This window comes from Xylocopa sonorina, unplaced genomic scaffold (genome assembly GCF_050948175.1).
Source record: "Xylocopa sonorina isolate GNS202 unplaced genomic scaffold, iyXylSono1_principal scaffold0014, whole genome shotgun sequence".
Taxonomy (NCBI): domain Eukaryota; kingdom Metazoa; phylum Arthropoda; class Insecta; order Hymenoptera; family Apidae; genus Xylocopa; species Xylocopa sonorina.
Window position 1 is genome coordinate 3,233,453 of NW_027490090.1, and position 13,858 is coordinate 3,247,310.

Consider the following 13,858-nt stretch of genomic DNA (forward strand, 5'->3'; position numbering starts at 1 on the left):
TGCAGCTGAGAAACTGCTTATTGTGTGCAAACACCAGCGCCAAACACGTAACAATATCTGCAAACCCAATATCTCTCAAGTAGAACTCTTGCTGCTCGGATATCCAGGTACTCGAAATACTCGTTAGGTCTCGAACCACGTTTTAAGAACCGCAGGTACTTGAAGACGAGCACCAGTGCCAGTACTCGACTGTCCAAAGTCGAGTTTATCTGTTGCAGCCTCTAAAACGTGACGATTCTCTTCTACACTGACATTCAGACCAAAAGAAACGTTTGTACTCTTATAAGAGTACTAATTCTAGGGCTTAAATGAATTAATTTAGCTTCATAGAGTTTGTACCCTTATAAGAGTACATTTCTTAGAGTTTGTGCTCTTGTAAGAGTAGTTGAAGTTAAATTAATTAATTTGGCTTCTTGGAATTAGTGGAAAGCTGGTGACTGATTAGAGACAGAGACTAATCGAAGCGACAGAGACTTAATTTTTGCAGCCCAGAGGCAAGGTAAATTTAAACATTGAACGCACGTAGCGTCGTCTAGAAATATCACGGCACTATATCAACTTTTTCATGTATTAAATTCTCAGGAAAATTCGTTACTATTAGAAGTCGACGCGAACGAACGCTTTTCTCATTTTTGTAGCTGAATTTTGGACTCTGTGGCCAGCTTAGAGAAGATCTACTGAAACCACTGGGCGAGATCGTTGCTCGTAAATATCCACGAGTGGATTTTACTGATGAACCTTTACAGTTATTGCTTCTGATATACTCTGGACCATCGTATTTCCTTTAAAAGTGGCCAGAAATTGGAACTGCATCGCTTGTCGATCAAATCTCTCACTGTACCTTGAAATTTTCCATATTCTCTGCTTTCTAAGTGCTCGAACGGTTCTCTGAAATGCAAAATATGGCTGTCAATCATGTATTCTTGCACAGATCTTCTTCTGACGTTTGAACGTACCAAATTAACGTTCTCTGGGATGCACAGAGAGGCGACAATTTCCCAGGAATTGAACAGTTCAAAGAAATATGAGCAGCTGGCACGGTTTCAGGCATCCAGCATTGTAGATCTCGTCAATTATTTCAGAGCTGCCTCGAGTGAATCCTCCACCGTCTGAAAAGTATCTTAAATTAGTTAATTAACGACTGCTGCAGTTTATAAGTAAATTCTGGGAGAGTAAAAGAATTATGCAATCAAATCTCCCAGCTGTAATTAAGAAACGTTCACTGCTGGTCGTGCAGAAATGATTTCAACAGCGTCGAAGGCTCTTTTAGTTGATGGTTTTCAGCTGTGCAGGCGGAATACTCAATTAACTCTAACATTGTCGTCCACTTATCGGTAATTTGCACGCCCAATGCAAATTTTATTGACCATAGCCCAGAAACGTGTAAATCATCCTTGACAATGCATTACTCTCTGCAGTAATTCTGATCTTATTGACCACAATCATTGCAGTCCAAGCTGATGCACCGACCAACGTGTTCACATTTTTAAATTGCCTCTAATTAGCCAAAGAACAATCATTAAGTACAATAACAGACCAAGCAGTTAACAATTTCAATCGTTTCTGGCCTTAAAAACAGAATCAGTCATCGATGAAATAAATTTATAATCAAATTAAGAAGCTCTGAAGCAGAACAGTCGCTCGAGATTCCTATTTCTAATAACAATTACAACAATAATTAGTCTCTGAACCGTTTCATAATTTATTCGAGTACGAGTTACACAAGTGAATGAAGAGAGAACCCGCCACGTGGTTCGTACCTTATAATTAAGCGTACAGAGAGCACGTTAGAACCGCGAAAATGACGACGATCGTGCGTTAACACTTTGACTAAAAATGACGTCTATAGCCGTCAGGTCGTTGTGTACGCAAATGACGGTTATAGCCGTCGTGAATATTTTAATTAATAAAAAAAAAACAGCGTTAGCACGAAGCGTACTAACGCGTACATTTATTAAATTAGTGAGTAACGCATCTAGGAAAAAAGTTACAGCGTGCCAGACGACGTATTAGTTGTCTTTTTTTAGCTTTGAAACATTTGAGTGTCCAGAGACAAATGACTGCTATAACCGTCGAAAGATGATTCTGTATTTCTCCATGAATAATTAAGTGAATACAATGAATTAGTGAAGCAAATGTCGTGTAACCATCTCGACGGTTATAGCCGTCATTTGTTTCTGGAATAGAAGAATGACGTGCTGAGCAAATGACGGTCATAGCCGTCGAAAGTTTTTTTTTTGGCAAAAACAGTGGCTAAATGTGATAATTTTCAGCTCGAAACGTACAATTTATACTCGATTTTATCCGGCAGTTGTGAAAGATTGAAAAAAAAAAATGTGTTTCTTAGGGTGAAGTCGAAAATGTGCGTCAAAGTGTTAAATATGTGGCTGTCTACTACATCACGAGTCGGACGGACGTAATTGGGATAGCATTTGCTATATCTGCGATGCGTAAACGACCAGGAGACGAGCGATAAACGACAACGAGGCGCGTATTAATTACGTTACGCGATAACCAGTAGAGGAGTAGAGGAAATAAATATGCGTGTTCGACGATGGACTCGAAATGCACGGTGCTCGATGCTGTCGATCATCGATTCGTTGGTTTCTTTCTGTTATCTATATCTATTTCTGCGCGAAGACTAGAGAGAAGCATGAGAGGAGGAGGAGGAGCAGCAGATTTGGCGCAGAGACGACGCCGTTTCCGCTCCAGCAGACGTTGAGATTGCAATGCTTGAGGACTGGATTGAACTTCTGCTTCAGGTATTCCCAATCGCACAGGCCCACGTCGCATCCGTCGAGCAGGACCAGCTTCTCAGCCAAGTAAAACATCACTTTGTTTGGTTCGCTGCTGCTGTCGCATCTGTTAATGAAAATAGCGGAATCAGCTCTCTGATTTGAGTCCAATTTGTTTAATCTGAGCTCAGAGAATTTTGCAAACATCCAGTTTAAAGACCAGTCCTCTGACTTGAGAGCAATTTATTTAATCTAAGCTCAGAGAATTTTGCAAACATCCTGTTTCAAGATTAAGTTAAGACCAGTCCTCTGACTTGAGAGCAATTTATTTAATCTAAGCTCAGAGAATTTTGCAAATATCCAGTTTAAAGACCAGTCCTCTGACTTGAGAGCAATTTATTTACAATAATTTGGGCTCAGAGAATTTTGCAAGCAAAAGTCCAGTTAAAAATGAAGTTCTTTTAGTTTGTTGAGCTTAATAATTAAATCCAAGCTGTACCTGTAAAACACAGCGATAAGGTTCGCTGAGAAAGAGGACATGAACGACGTCCTCCACTGTCGTTTCGCCATATCCTTGTAATTGTAAGCGGTTAACTGCGTCTGATCCTTGTTGATGTTCAACGTGGTTAGCAGATTTTGCAGGCTTATGATATCGCTGAAGTAAAACACTGCTTTGGGTTCGCTCGAGTCCTTGTCCAGCTCGACTTTCCTGGAATTAACGAGTTAACGAGTCGTATTAGTGCGATAGCAGATGGAAACTCGATCGAAGGAAGCGGATGGACTTACCAGAAGTGATTCATCATATCTTGCAAAAGAGTGCAGCCCAGCAGCGCGTTGATTTCACGTCCGTATCCGGCTTTGTAGTAATAATAGAGATCCTCGCGATATTCCAGCACACGAAGCTCCTCCTTGCTGAAAGCGGCGCACCAGGCTGAGAGTTGCACCACTGCCCAAGCCTTCTCGTAGCGACACATATTGTACATTGTCAGAATCGACTCTGAAAGGTAAAAATTGCCAATGAAGCTGAGAAGAACAGCAGAAAAATTATAATTACCTTTGGAGATGTTGTACAGAAAGCCAAGGCGTCTGCTGACGTTTTGTATCAGGCTCTGAAACTCTGGACCCTCTTCGAACCTGGTCACCTCCTCCATCGAGATGTTGCTTCCTCTGTTGTCCCATGTGTCGCATGATTTGTGCATCTGATGGAAGAATTCATCATTTTTATTATTTTAGTACTATTACCATTAATATTATTATCTTAGCATTAAAAAGTGAGGAGGAGATTGCATTTTTGCTGAGCACAGATCTGCTATTTTTTATTCTTTCACTCTGCAAACTATTTTCTAGCATTTCTGCTTTTTTTATTGTACAAACTATTATTTATTCTTTATTAATTTCAGAGCCAAATAAATAATACCAGCTCCTCTAAAAAGATTTTTGATATCTTCTGAGTTGTACAGTAGACATTATTAATTATTGTCACTGCATTTATGCTGTGATTTATAATTAATTAATGTCTGTTGGATAAGTAACTTACTGTAAGCAAAGTATCATTCAAAGAAACTTGTTCTGCCTCTATAGCGTGTCTATCACCAAACAATTTGTTCATAAAGTCTTCCATACCGCCACGAGCGTCTGTGGTTTTAAACTGAAAGCAATTTTTTCATTTTAAGTAATCCAATAAACAAAGTAATTGTAAAAATCTGATATATTGTGAAAGATATTTACTACATATTCTTTAGACGTTCTGTTCTCGCTGCTAGATTGCAGAAGCTGTGGAAAATTGCTTAACAAACGTCCAGCGAGCAGTTTCATGTCCTCGACGCCTTGTGGCGTCAGATCTTCAGCTCTCTCGGTTACGAGGTACTCGTTTGGCTTCCATTTCTTCAGATACTCCAAATCGCTGTTGCACATGCGACCATCTGAAAAAAAAAAGAGGACTCTGAGGGACTTGGTTCGAAATCGACGAGGCAGGCTCGCGCGACGAATCAATAAATCTGAAGTCAACCACTGGAAATATGACTATTGATCAACATGTAAAACTACGCGTGGCCAAGATCGATACAGAAAGGTGTCAATGACCTGAATTACCTGCTTGCGTTCTCTTCTACCAAAGTAGTTCTCCTAACGAAACTTAAATCGAGACCAACAATCTTTAGTTTATTAACTTCTGCTTTTATTATTTGGTGAAAAAATCTACTCACTGTTGAAACTTAAATGTAGTTAAATTCTGTTGTTAGTTGGAACTTAAGAGACCAACAATTCTTAATTTATTAACTTCTGTTTTTATAATTTTGGGAAGAAATGTACTTACTGTTCCGTGCTTCGTGATTGTTAATGATTTGAGTCTGAAGTTCTGTTAGAGTGAGCATTTCTGTAATTTCTGCTTCTGTTGGACACTGTGTGCCATGTGTAGCGAACATCCAAATTTGTTCTGCACGGCAGTCTATAACGTGATTCAAATTTTAATGATTTCTCAGTAAACATTTGACAAACTGTGCATAAGCGTGTGTTTATTAGCTAGATTTATTGTTTGCTTACTAGGTACATCTTGGAATCGAGTTTTTCCCGCGTGAACAAAATGGTAGGCAGTTTTGGTGGCCATGTACAGGTACGAATCCTTCTCGTCCGTGAAACAGAAGTCATGGTCGCGTGTGTAAACGTGATTTATTAAAAAAATCAGCAGTAGCACTGGTGCATTCATTTTAATACGTCGCTAACTAGATCTGCAAGAGGAGATGGGAATTTTTAAGTTAAGTTGAAAATCGTGACACAAGCAAATACAAGTCGAATGAAAGAAATAACTTTTTTTACTTAAAACTTTGTTCTCGGTAAAGGAGAATTTAAAAATTCGTCTGGTTTCATTAGATAAACGTCTTTTCTTGTTTTTGAGACGTCCTTTGCTATTTGTTTCAGTCAGAAAAACTAATTTCGAACTCGTTCTGTTCGAAAACGAAGCTTTCAGTAAAAAAATATTAAACATATTTTTAGATGCAAAATTATTATTATATCAGTTGCAATATGATTCTTGGAACACCCTATATTATATATTTCAGTTAGAAGAACTACGTTTCAGTCAGAAAAACTGTTTTTGAACTCATTTCTTTGAAGAACGAAGCTTTCAGTAAAAAAATATTAAACTTATTTTTAAATGCAAACTTATTATTAAATCAGTTGCAATACAATTCTTAGAACACCTAATATTATAAATTTAAATAGAAAAAGCTACGTTTCAGTCAGAAAAACCATTTTTGAACTCATTTCTTTTAAAAACAAAGCTTTCAATAAAAAAATGTTAAACTTACCTTTAGATGCAAACTTATTATTAAATCAATTGCAATATGATTCTTGGAACACTCTATATTATATATTTCAGTTAGAAGAACAACGTTTCAGTCAGAAAAACTAATTTCAAATTCATTTCTTTCAAAAACAAAACTTTCAGTAAAAAAATATTAAACTTATTTTTAAATGCAAAATTATCATCAAATCAGTCGCGATACAATTTTTTAAACACCCTATATTGTCTACCTGAGTCAGAAAAAATTAGTAACAACGACCCAGGCCCGTTTGATAAATTCTCAGAATTCATAAAACGCTTTGTTTCGTCGGCGCACAGCGAGCAGTAAACCTACCTTTTCCTGCGCTGATGTCACATGTTACTTTACTGCCGGATTTATAAATTGCAACTAACTACACGTAAAATAGATCTTATGCAACCAATCGCATATTTATCCTTGTTCAATTTTTCAAACAACAGGTAATTACAGCTGTTTACATAATCCATAAATCTTTGTGCATTAAAACGCTACAACTGACCATTGAATAACAGATATTTCCAGCGTGAATGTACACATTTTTTTTGCCCAACGACTTAAACACCTGCGTGAAATAGATATTCGCGCGTGAAGGTTAACGATAGACGCAGAATATACTTGTGAAACGTGAAAGCCAAGAGCCTCAGTGTACACAAACCGTTCGCGAGCAGAATAGGAATCGAATTTCCTAGAAACTGTCCACTGGCTCGTATTTAGACAAAAAAAAAATTACCATCCGTTGGTGGACAGTGTTTGTTTGCTGTAGTCGATGACGAACGAGCAGCTGTGTTGCATAAGAAAACAGGTTGCAGCGAGATCTCGAGTTCTGCTGCGCAACTCCTTAACTTCTCAAGCGATTTTCAAGTGTAACTGTAACAATGTAAGCTGCTAATTTCCCTGTTAACATCGTCTCGCGAACGACAAACGCGGCAATGGTCGATTTTCTGTTTCAGGCTGGCTGAGAATCATTAAGAACCTATGCGCGAGGGCGGGAGAGGCTGTTAAAAGGCCAATTCAGGGATAAGTAACGTTCACGATAACGTAATTGGCTGAGGCTTGATTAGCGAAGCCTTCCCTCAGTCTAATAAGTCTACTTGTCCTACTTATTGTTAATGTCTTGTGTCCGCAAGTGCAGAAGCGTCGCGCAAGCCTGGCACAGATCTGATTCTTCCGGATAAACCTCGACAACGTTACGCTATTATTCTAAAAAATATAACGAGCATCGAATAACGGACAGTAAATTTCGATTTGACAATGAAGAACAGAAGTAGGACGCGAACGTCATGCTCGACGACCGCCACAACAGCCATCGAAGCCGATTTAATTGTCCACAGAGCAGTCTATTTATTCAAATTGAGTCCCTGGTGAACTGCATGCCATTCCTGGCTCGAATGGAACCGATTTTGTCGCCCTGTTTCATCCGCGTCTCGCTTTCACGACTTTTCTTGACGCTACACCAACGATTTCACTTTTTCCCTGTACTTGTCGTTGCAAAATTCGCAGCTGTAATTGCTGTAACGACGCAGAATCGTGCAGAATGGTTTCTTAAAGGTAAGATACTGTCAGAGAATCGACGATTGCTGTTTTAGTGCGTTAAGTGGAGCGGCTAGCGTTAGAAAAAGCCAGAAAGAGAGAGAGAGAGAGTAATACTTTTCACTTGTTCCGGATCGCTGGAGTGCCTTGCCCTCTTCGACGCTCGAACGGGATTCTGTCAATGTTTCATAGCAGACACGATCGATCTTCCTCGCTGGGACTTAAAAACAGGATCATTACGTTGGTCCCACCCTCGAACTGGAACCAGATCAGAGTTCAGAGCTCCGTTTCAGACCATTTAAGCTTCCATTTAAAAGGCACGACGAGAGTAGATGGTTTTTTTATCTTTTACAATTTTAGATTGGTCGTTTTCGAGTCACTGAGGGCCACAGTCTCACCGCAGCGAATGGAAACGAGTCGTCGAACAGCCTCGAATGCACATAATCGTCTGCGAGACGATCGCGAAACACCTTTCCTGACAGCAGCCTGTGCGGCACTGCCATAAGGTCGTCGAGCTTCGTTGATCCCGACGGTGTATACTCTGGAAAAGTATAGTTTCAGCGATAAACACCGTGGACTGTGCTTGTGTTACCGTTTTGCGAGCCGCTCGTCTCTTGCACGGTACCACAGTGCTCCTATAAAATCGTCAGGCTCGTTACTTTCTGCTACGACGATCGATAAAGGGTTTTAGAAGTCGCAACTGAGAGTTGCTCACCTGTTGTAATTAATATTCTGGGTTTCGTTGTGGTAGTAGTCATTTGGTAACAGAAATTTGAAGTACTTTGGAGATTAAGAACTTGAGGAATTGAGGAATTAAGGGAGATTTGATTTTAGATTTATTAAGTTCTCTTGTAATATATATTCTTTTCTTTTTTTTATTGATAAGAGAGTTTTAATATTCTCTTAAAAATCTTTATTTTATTTTATACCTCAAGTTCTTTTTTTTTATTAATAAGAAAGCATTAATATTCTCTTAAAGATCTTTAATTTTATTTAAAATAAAAAATTGAAATACTTTGGAGATTAAGTTGAGAATTTGAGGAATTAAGGAAGATTTGATTTTAGGTTTCTCAAGTTTTTTTATAATAAATATTCTATTTTTTTTTTATTGGTAACTAAGCTTTAATATTCTCTTAAAGGTCTATAATTTTATTTGAAATACTTTGGAGATAACAATCTTTTTTTTTTAATTAAATTAAGAACTAGAGGAATTAAGGAATTTTTGATTTTTGAATATGACAAATATTCTGCTCTTTTTCATTAATAACTAAACACTAAAGTTTTTCAAGATTAATTTAAGAATTCGAATAACAAAAGAAGTGTTTTAGACCAATTTTCAAGTTAACATTTCAAGTACGAGATTATTACTCGTTGCATCATTTAAATAGAAATTTCTATTATGTTCGCGATTCGTCATGGTAATTCAGTTACCACTGACATAAGCTTGCTAAGCCTCGTTGACTCCTACATACATGGGACATACATTTTAAACCTCAATAAAAACACACAACAGCGGAACTGCAATAAAAACGAACGCTGTACTACAAAATTTAACAAAGAAAAAATTAAAAAAAATACAACAAACGTAAAATTAACGATAATTCAGCACCACAGCAATTACTAACACATCAATCTTAATATTTCAGCTGTAAAACATCATATTCACACGCTCTGACGAACCAAAAACAGAAAACTTAATAAATAAAAATGTTAAAAACAGCAAAAAGTAAGTTTCAACTATTCTCGCTATTTATGAATGAAACAATAAGAAAAAAAGGTACGTAGCGATGCGTAAACGTTTATAGAATACTTTGCGTCTATAAAAACAAATATAAAATTGCTTTTTGACGTTATTTCAGTCGTTTTAGGACTATGCGCGTCACAGTTCCAACGCTGTGTAGTTCAGCTCTTCTGCGCATGCGCGCGACGCTGCGAGCCAGCGCGATCGCTGCCGCTCGCGCAGTGCAGCCTCAGGCGTGCTAGAGGAAGGACGTAACTTTTTTACGCTCCTTTTAAAAACGTCTAAACACGTAAATAACTAAAATTTAATCGATTTCTGAATAAAACCACGTCTGTTCTCTCTCAAAACGAAGACTAATCATTTTTTGCAGCGAGCAGCGCCATTAATTTTGGGTATTCGTCGACAATGTTGAAATTGCCACGAGAATTTAGCCTTTTCTTAGCCAATGGTAACTATAATCACTCGATACTCGATATTTGGTGGTTTTATCCACTCTTTTAACCCTATTTAACATTTGTAGAATAAAATGGAAGAGATTGGTTGGGAACCTCTGCTCCACGTAACACTGTGTACTCTTTTGTTCAGCGTACGAGCATCGAAGAAGCTGGTTATTAATTCTAATTTCTTTTCACCGCTCTCGCAATCGACTCTGCTTGTACAACTCGAAGATAGGCGGACGAGGATCAGAGGGAGAGATAATATCTGTTAAACGCAGTGAAACCTCCAAGGTGGTATAATTGCACGAGCACGTATTTCGTCACGCTAGCTTGTGCGTTGTCCAAGATCGTTCAGCTTCGTTGCCTCTGCGATCTCTGACGAAAGCAAATCTGATATGCCTCGCAATCACTCGGACAGGATCGTTCTTACTGTTATCGTGTTATTCCATCGAGTCTGAAGCTGTTACAGAATCATTTGAAACAAAAGTCTATGTTACAATTCAATAAGCTCGGCTCCAGCCTCTTCTTCAGGTATTCCCAATCGCAGACGCCGTCCTCGCAGCCCTCGAAGTCCAGAGGCTTCTCGTTCAAGTAAAATCGAACTTTGCTCGACGAGTCGCATCTGAAACAGAGAACAAGCGTTGCAACTAATTGAAACCGAATTTAGAGTAACCGCAGGCTTACTTGTAAAAAATGGCAGCGATGTTTGTAGCGAATGGCACGATATGAGAGGTATCCCACTTTCTGTCCCTCATGCTTTCAAAATTGGAGGCTTTCAAAGGCGCAGAGTCCTTAGCGATGCCCATGGCAGTGAAAAACAGCTGTAGAGCTGAACTGTGGCTGAAGTAGAAGATACCCTGAGGTTCTGCGCTCGATTCGCCCCTCTCGACTTCCCTAAATATCATTTTTAATCAAATAAACTGAAACATTATTTTTACTCGTGATAATTTTAGTAACAATTACGTGAAATGCTTGAACATGTCCTGCACCAGAGGGCATCCGATAATATTGCTCAGGTTTCGCCCATAGCTGGCGTAATAATAGTAATGCAGGTCTCTCTCGTACTCGAATACCTTCAGCTGGTCTTTCATAAATGCTGCGCACCAGGGAGACCGTTCTTTGATGTTCCAAGCGCTCTCATAAGCGCATGCAATGTGCATAACTCGAACATCGTCTAGATTGAATTGATTAGTCCAGTTAAAGTGCTGATACGGGTTTAAAAGTGCTCGTTCAGGATTATCGCATACCATGTGAAAGGCTTCGCGAAAATCCAAGCCGTTGACTAATGTCGGCGAGTACTTGGCCATATATTGGACTGCTCGCGAACTTATCAGCTTCAGAGTTATTTCCTTGGTCCAACCATGGCTTGCAAATTTTGTACAGCTGAAAGAACATCTCTACTCATCGTACGACCAAATTGAAAATTAATTTCGCTGAGTAATTGCTCTTGCGAACCTTCAACAGAACATCCTCAGCAGTTGGCACTACCACCGTGTTATTGACAGTAATATTACCGAAGAGACCACTGATAAAGTTCTTCATGCTAGCTATCGTTCTCTGTGTATCCGTGGATCTGAACTGTGCAGAAGAAAATAAGCATCGAGTAATCAATTAAGCGAGAATAGAAATCTTACGTATCGCTTAATTACTTTGTATTTATCTTCTAAGACATCGGGTGGATAAGATTGCAGGAGATCAGGGAAATAATGCTTGAAACGCCTGCCGAGCTGCAACAGATCCTCTTCTCCCTGCTTCGTTAGGAACTTTCTATTATTTTTATTAACATTCGAGTCCAGTTTCCATGATTTCAGCTTCTCCAGGTCTTTCTGACACAAACTGCCATCTACAACAAATTACGCAAGAGTGAGAATTAGTTACGAGTCATTGAATATATTTTCTCTCCTTACTTCCTGCTTCTGAGTTTTCTAAGATACTGCGCTGAATCTCTGGCAAATTATGCTTCATACTGTGAATCTCATCTTTGGTGGGATAACGAGTGCCGTGTCTGGCAAGCATCCAAATTTGTATCGGCTTGCAATCTGTTTGAGGATAAAATGGAAGGTATAAACTTGAGAATTCGTTATTGCATAAAATATAATGTCTTGTGCTGAGTGTTCGGTTACAGATGGAGCGAAATGAAAGAGTTCTGACTCTAACAGCTGAGATTAAAATAAGAACCAGGAAGAGAGAGTCTTAAATGGTTTTTAATCCTTCTGTTAATGGCTGAGAGGATCCGTTGGACTCATAAGCTTCCATCATTAGTGCACGCTGACTTAAAATGGTTTTTAAATCCTTCTTTCATTTCACCTTGTGCGATTGTAAATTAAATGGATATTATTATTTACTTGGCAGAGTGGTATTCGCGATTAAACCATGCTCGACCTCGTAAGCTGTGGTCGTTGAATGAAGGAGATAAGGATTCTTGTCATCAGCGTAGCAGTAATTGGCTTCAGCATCGCTTAAAGCTGATCGAGTGAAGCAAAGGGTGATTAGTACGACTGTGACCTTCGTATCGAACATTCTCTTGAATCTATGCTGTATCTGAAATTTAAAACAGAAGAGGAATTCATTTATTTGTGAAATTACAGTATTAATAATTTTAATTTCAATTTTTTACAAATTAAACTCACTCTTTTGGGACTTAAATTCGCTCTCTCGCGAGGAACGCAACTAATAAATTGAATTTAACTTTGCAGAGAGTGAATTTCGTTTGCAAAAGGGTGAATTCAATTTGCAAAAGTGTGAATTTAATTTATAAAAATACGATTTTGATCTACAAATGAATAAATTTTTTTTCAGGGGGAAAAATGTGAATTTAATTTGTTAAAGTATGAATTATTTCTTTGCAAAAGGGTGAATATAAATTGTTTAAACTGTGTAGAATCGTTAGAGAAAAATTTGCTGAAAAATACTGAGAATTGATGAAATTATCGAGCAAAAAGTAATTAAAAAAATGCGTTAAATGGCACAAGTGGTACTCACGTGCGATGCTCTCCACAGATGTTTAAAGACTAATCATTGACGTGCCACGATTCAGCGATAACAATATAATAAACTCAATGTTTCCTTGTATTTATGAGGAAACTATCAAGCCTGGATCCTATTAATAGCCCCAAATTGATGATTAATTGGATTCCATTATACATACTTGAATGTAAATTCGAATGGCTAATGAACAGCTCGGTAATTCAAGGTGGGCACGTGTGCTAATGAGAAGAATCAACTGATGTGCGATATCTTTATTTATTGCTATTGTTAATATTGTTTAATATAATTGCTTATTGCTATTATCTCAATATTGCTATTGCTATTACTTCAATATTGCTATTGTATTTATTGTTATTCCTATTATAGCTAATGCTATTTGTTATTAATTAACTCTGATTTATATTTATATCAAATTGAAGACATCAAAATTTATAAAAAAAAATAGTGTACAATGCTTAAAAAATTTGAGAGCAATTTAGAAAATTCATGAAAGCAAACAACGAAGGACAAACTTTAAATATTATAAATTAAATTAGTAAAGTTTAGTACTATAAATATTATAAATTAAACTAGTAAAGTTTAATATTATAAATATTATAAATTAAATTAAATTAAACCAGAATATATTATAAATATTATAAATTAAATCACACAATTTTCTACAAATACCAAAGATGAAAGTGCAAATCGAGAACAGTGATTTATTAATTAAAATTCCAGCAATTTTATCAACAATAAACGAAGGTCCTCTGAATTCAATCCTTGGCTACAATTGCGTCAATATCCACGTGCGTTTTTACTGTCACGTTTGCATTATTTCTCTGCTTATCAGAGCAACGTCCTCGTTATCTCGAGGCACGAGGCACACGTAGTCGAGTTCTTTGAAAATCGATATCATCGATAAACTGATAAATCAGCTCTAAAATTTTTCACAGATTTCTTCAGAGAAATCTTGGATCTTAAAAGCACGGCGCAATCTTACCAATCTGGCGTGAAACTCTTGTTTGTATCCGACTCGACGAGCAGACTCGAGATATCGCTTGGAGAACAGCTGATGAATCAGAATCCACTTGGTGAACGTTTCTTCGCGTTGCTCGAAGGAAAGTA

General features: G+C 37.8%; 2 protein-coding genes across 2 annotated transcripts; both read right to left on the reverse strand.

The window, feature by feature from the left end:
* Positions 1–2,624: 2,624 nt before the first annotated feature.
* LOC143431715 (multiple inositol polyphosphate phosphatase 1-like) lies at positions 2,625–7,825 on the reverse strand. Its single transcript, XM_076908656.1, has 9 exons — positions 7,703–7,825; positions 5,277–5,461; positions 5,050–5,181; positions 4,464–4,657; positions 4,273–4,383; positions 3,790–3,934; positions 3,522–3,732; positions 3,235–3,444; positions 2,625–2,862 (listed from the first exon to the last, which is right to left on the reverse strand). The coding sequence occupies exons 2-9, from the start codon at positions 5,437–5,439 to the stop codon at positions 2,625–2,627; spliced, it is 1,404 nt and encodes a 467-aa protein (XP_076764771.1). The 5' UTR covers positions 5,440–5,461; positions 7,703–7,825.
* A 2,409-nt stretch (positions 7,826–10,234) lies between these two features.
* LOC143431757 (multiple inositol polyphosphate phosphatase 1-like) lies at positions 10,235–12,283 on the reverse strand. Its single transcript, XM_076908699.1, has 8 exons — positions 12,109–12,283; positions 11,671–11,802; positions 11,413–11,606; positions 11,219–11,341; positions 11,011–11,146; positions 10,727–10,937; positions 10,448–10,657; positions 10,235–10,385 (listed from the first exon to the last, which is right to left on the reverse strand). Exons 1-8 carry the CDS (start codon positions 12,281–12,283, stop codon positions 10,235–10,237), a joined length of 1,332 nt encoding a protein of 443 aa, XP_076764814.1.
* Positions 12,284–13,858: the final 1,575 nt, after the last annotated feature.

Bases quoted from the DNA above. Each gene is read 5' to 3' on its own strand.
- LOC143431757 (XM_076908699.1), bottom strand. From the start codon at position 12,283: ATGTTCGATACGAAGGTCACAGTCGTACTAATCACCCTTTGCTTCACT. The intron at 10,938-11,010 runs GTATGCGATAAT...AATTCAATCTAG, and splicing joins TTCGCGAAGCCTTTCACATG to ACGATGTTCGAGTTATGCAC. The intron at 10,386-10,447 runs GTAAGCCTGCGG...TCTCTGTTTCAG, and splicing joins ATCGCTGCCATTTTTTACAA to ATGCGACTCGTCGAGCAAAG.
- LOC143431715 (XM_076908656.1), bottom strand. From the start codon at position 5,439: ATGAATGCACCAGTGCTACTGCTGATTTTTTTAATAAATCACGTTTAC. The intron at 3,733-3,789 runs GTAATTATAATT...TTTACCTTTCAG, and splicing joins TCTGTACAACATCTCCAAAG to AGTCGATTCTGACAATGTAC. The intron at 3,445-3,521 runs GTAAGTCCATCC...CGTTAATTCCAG, and splicing joins GATATGATGAATCACTTCTG to GAAAGTCGAGCTGGACAAGG.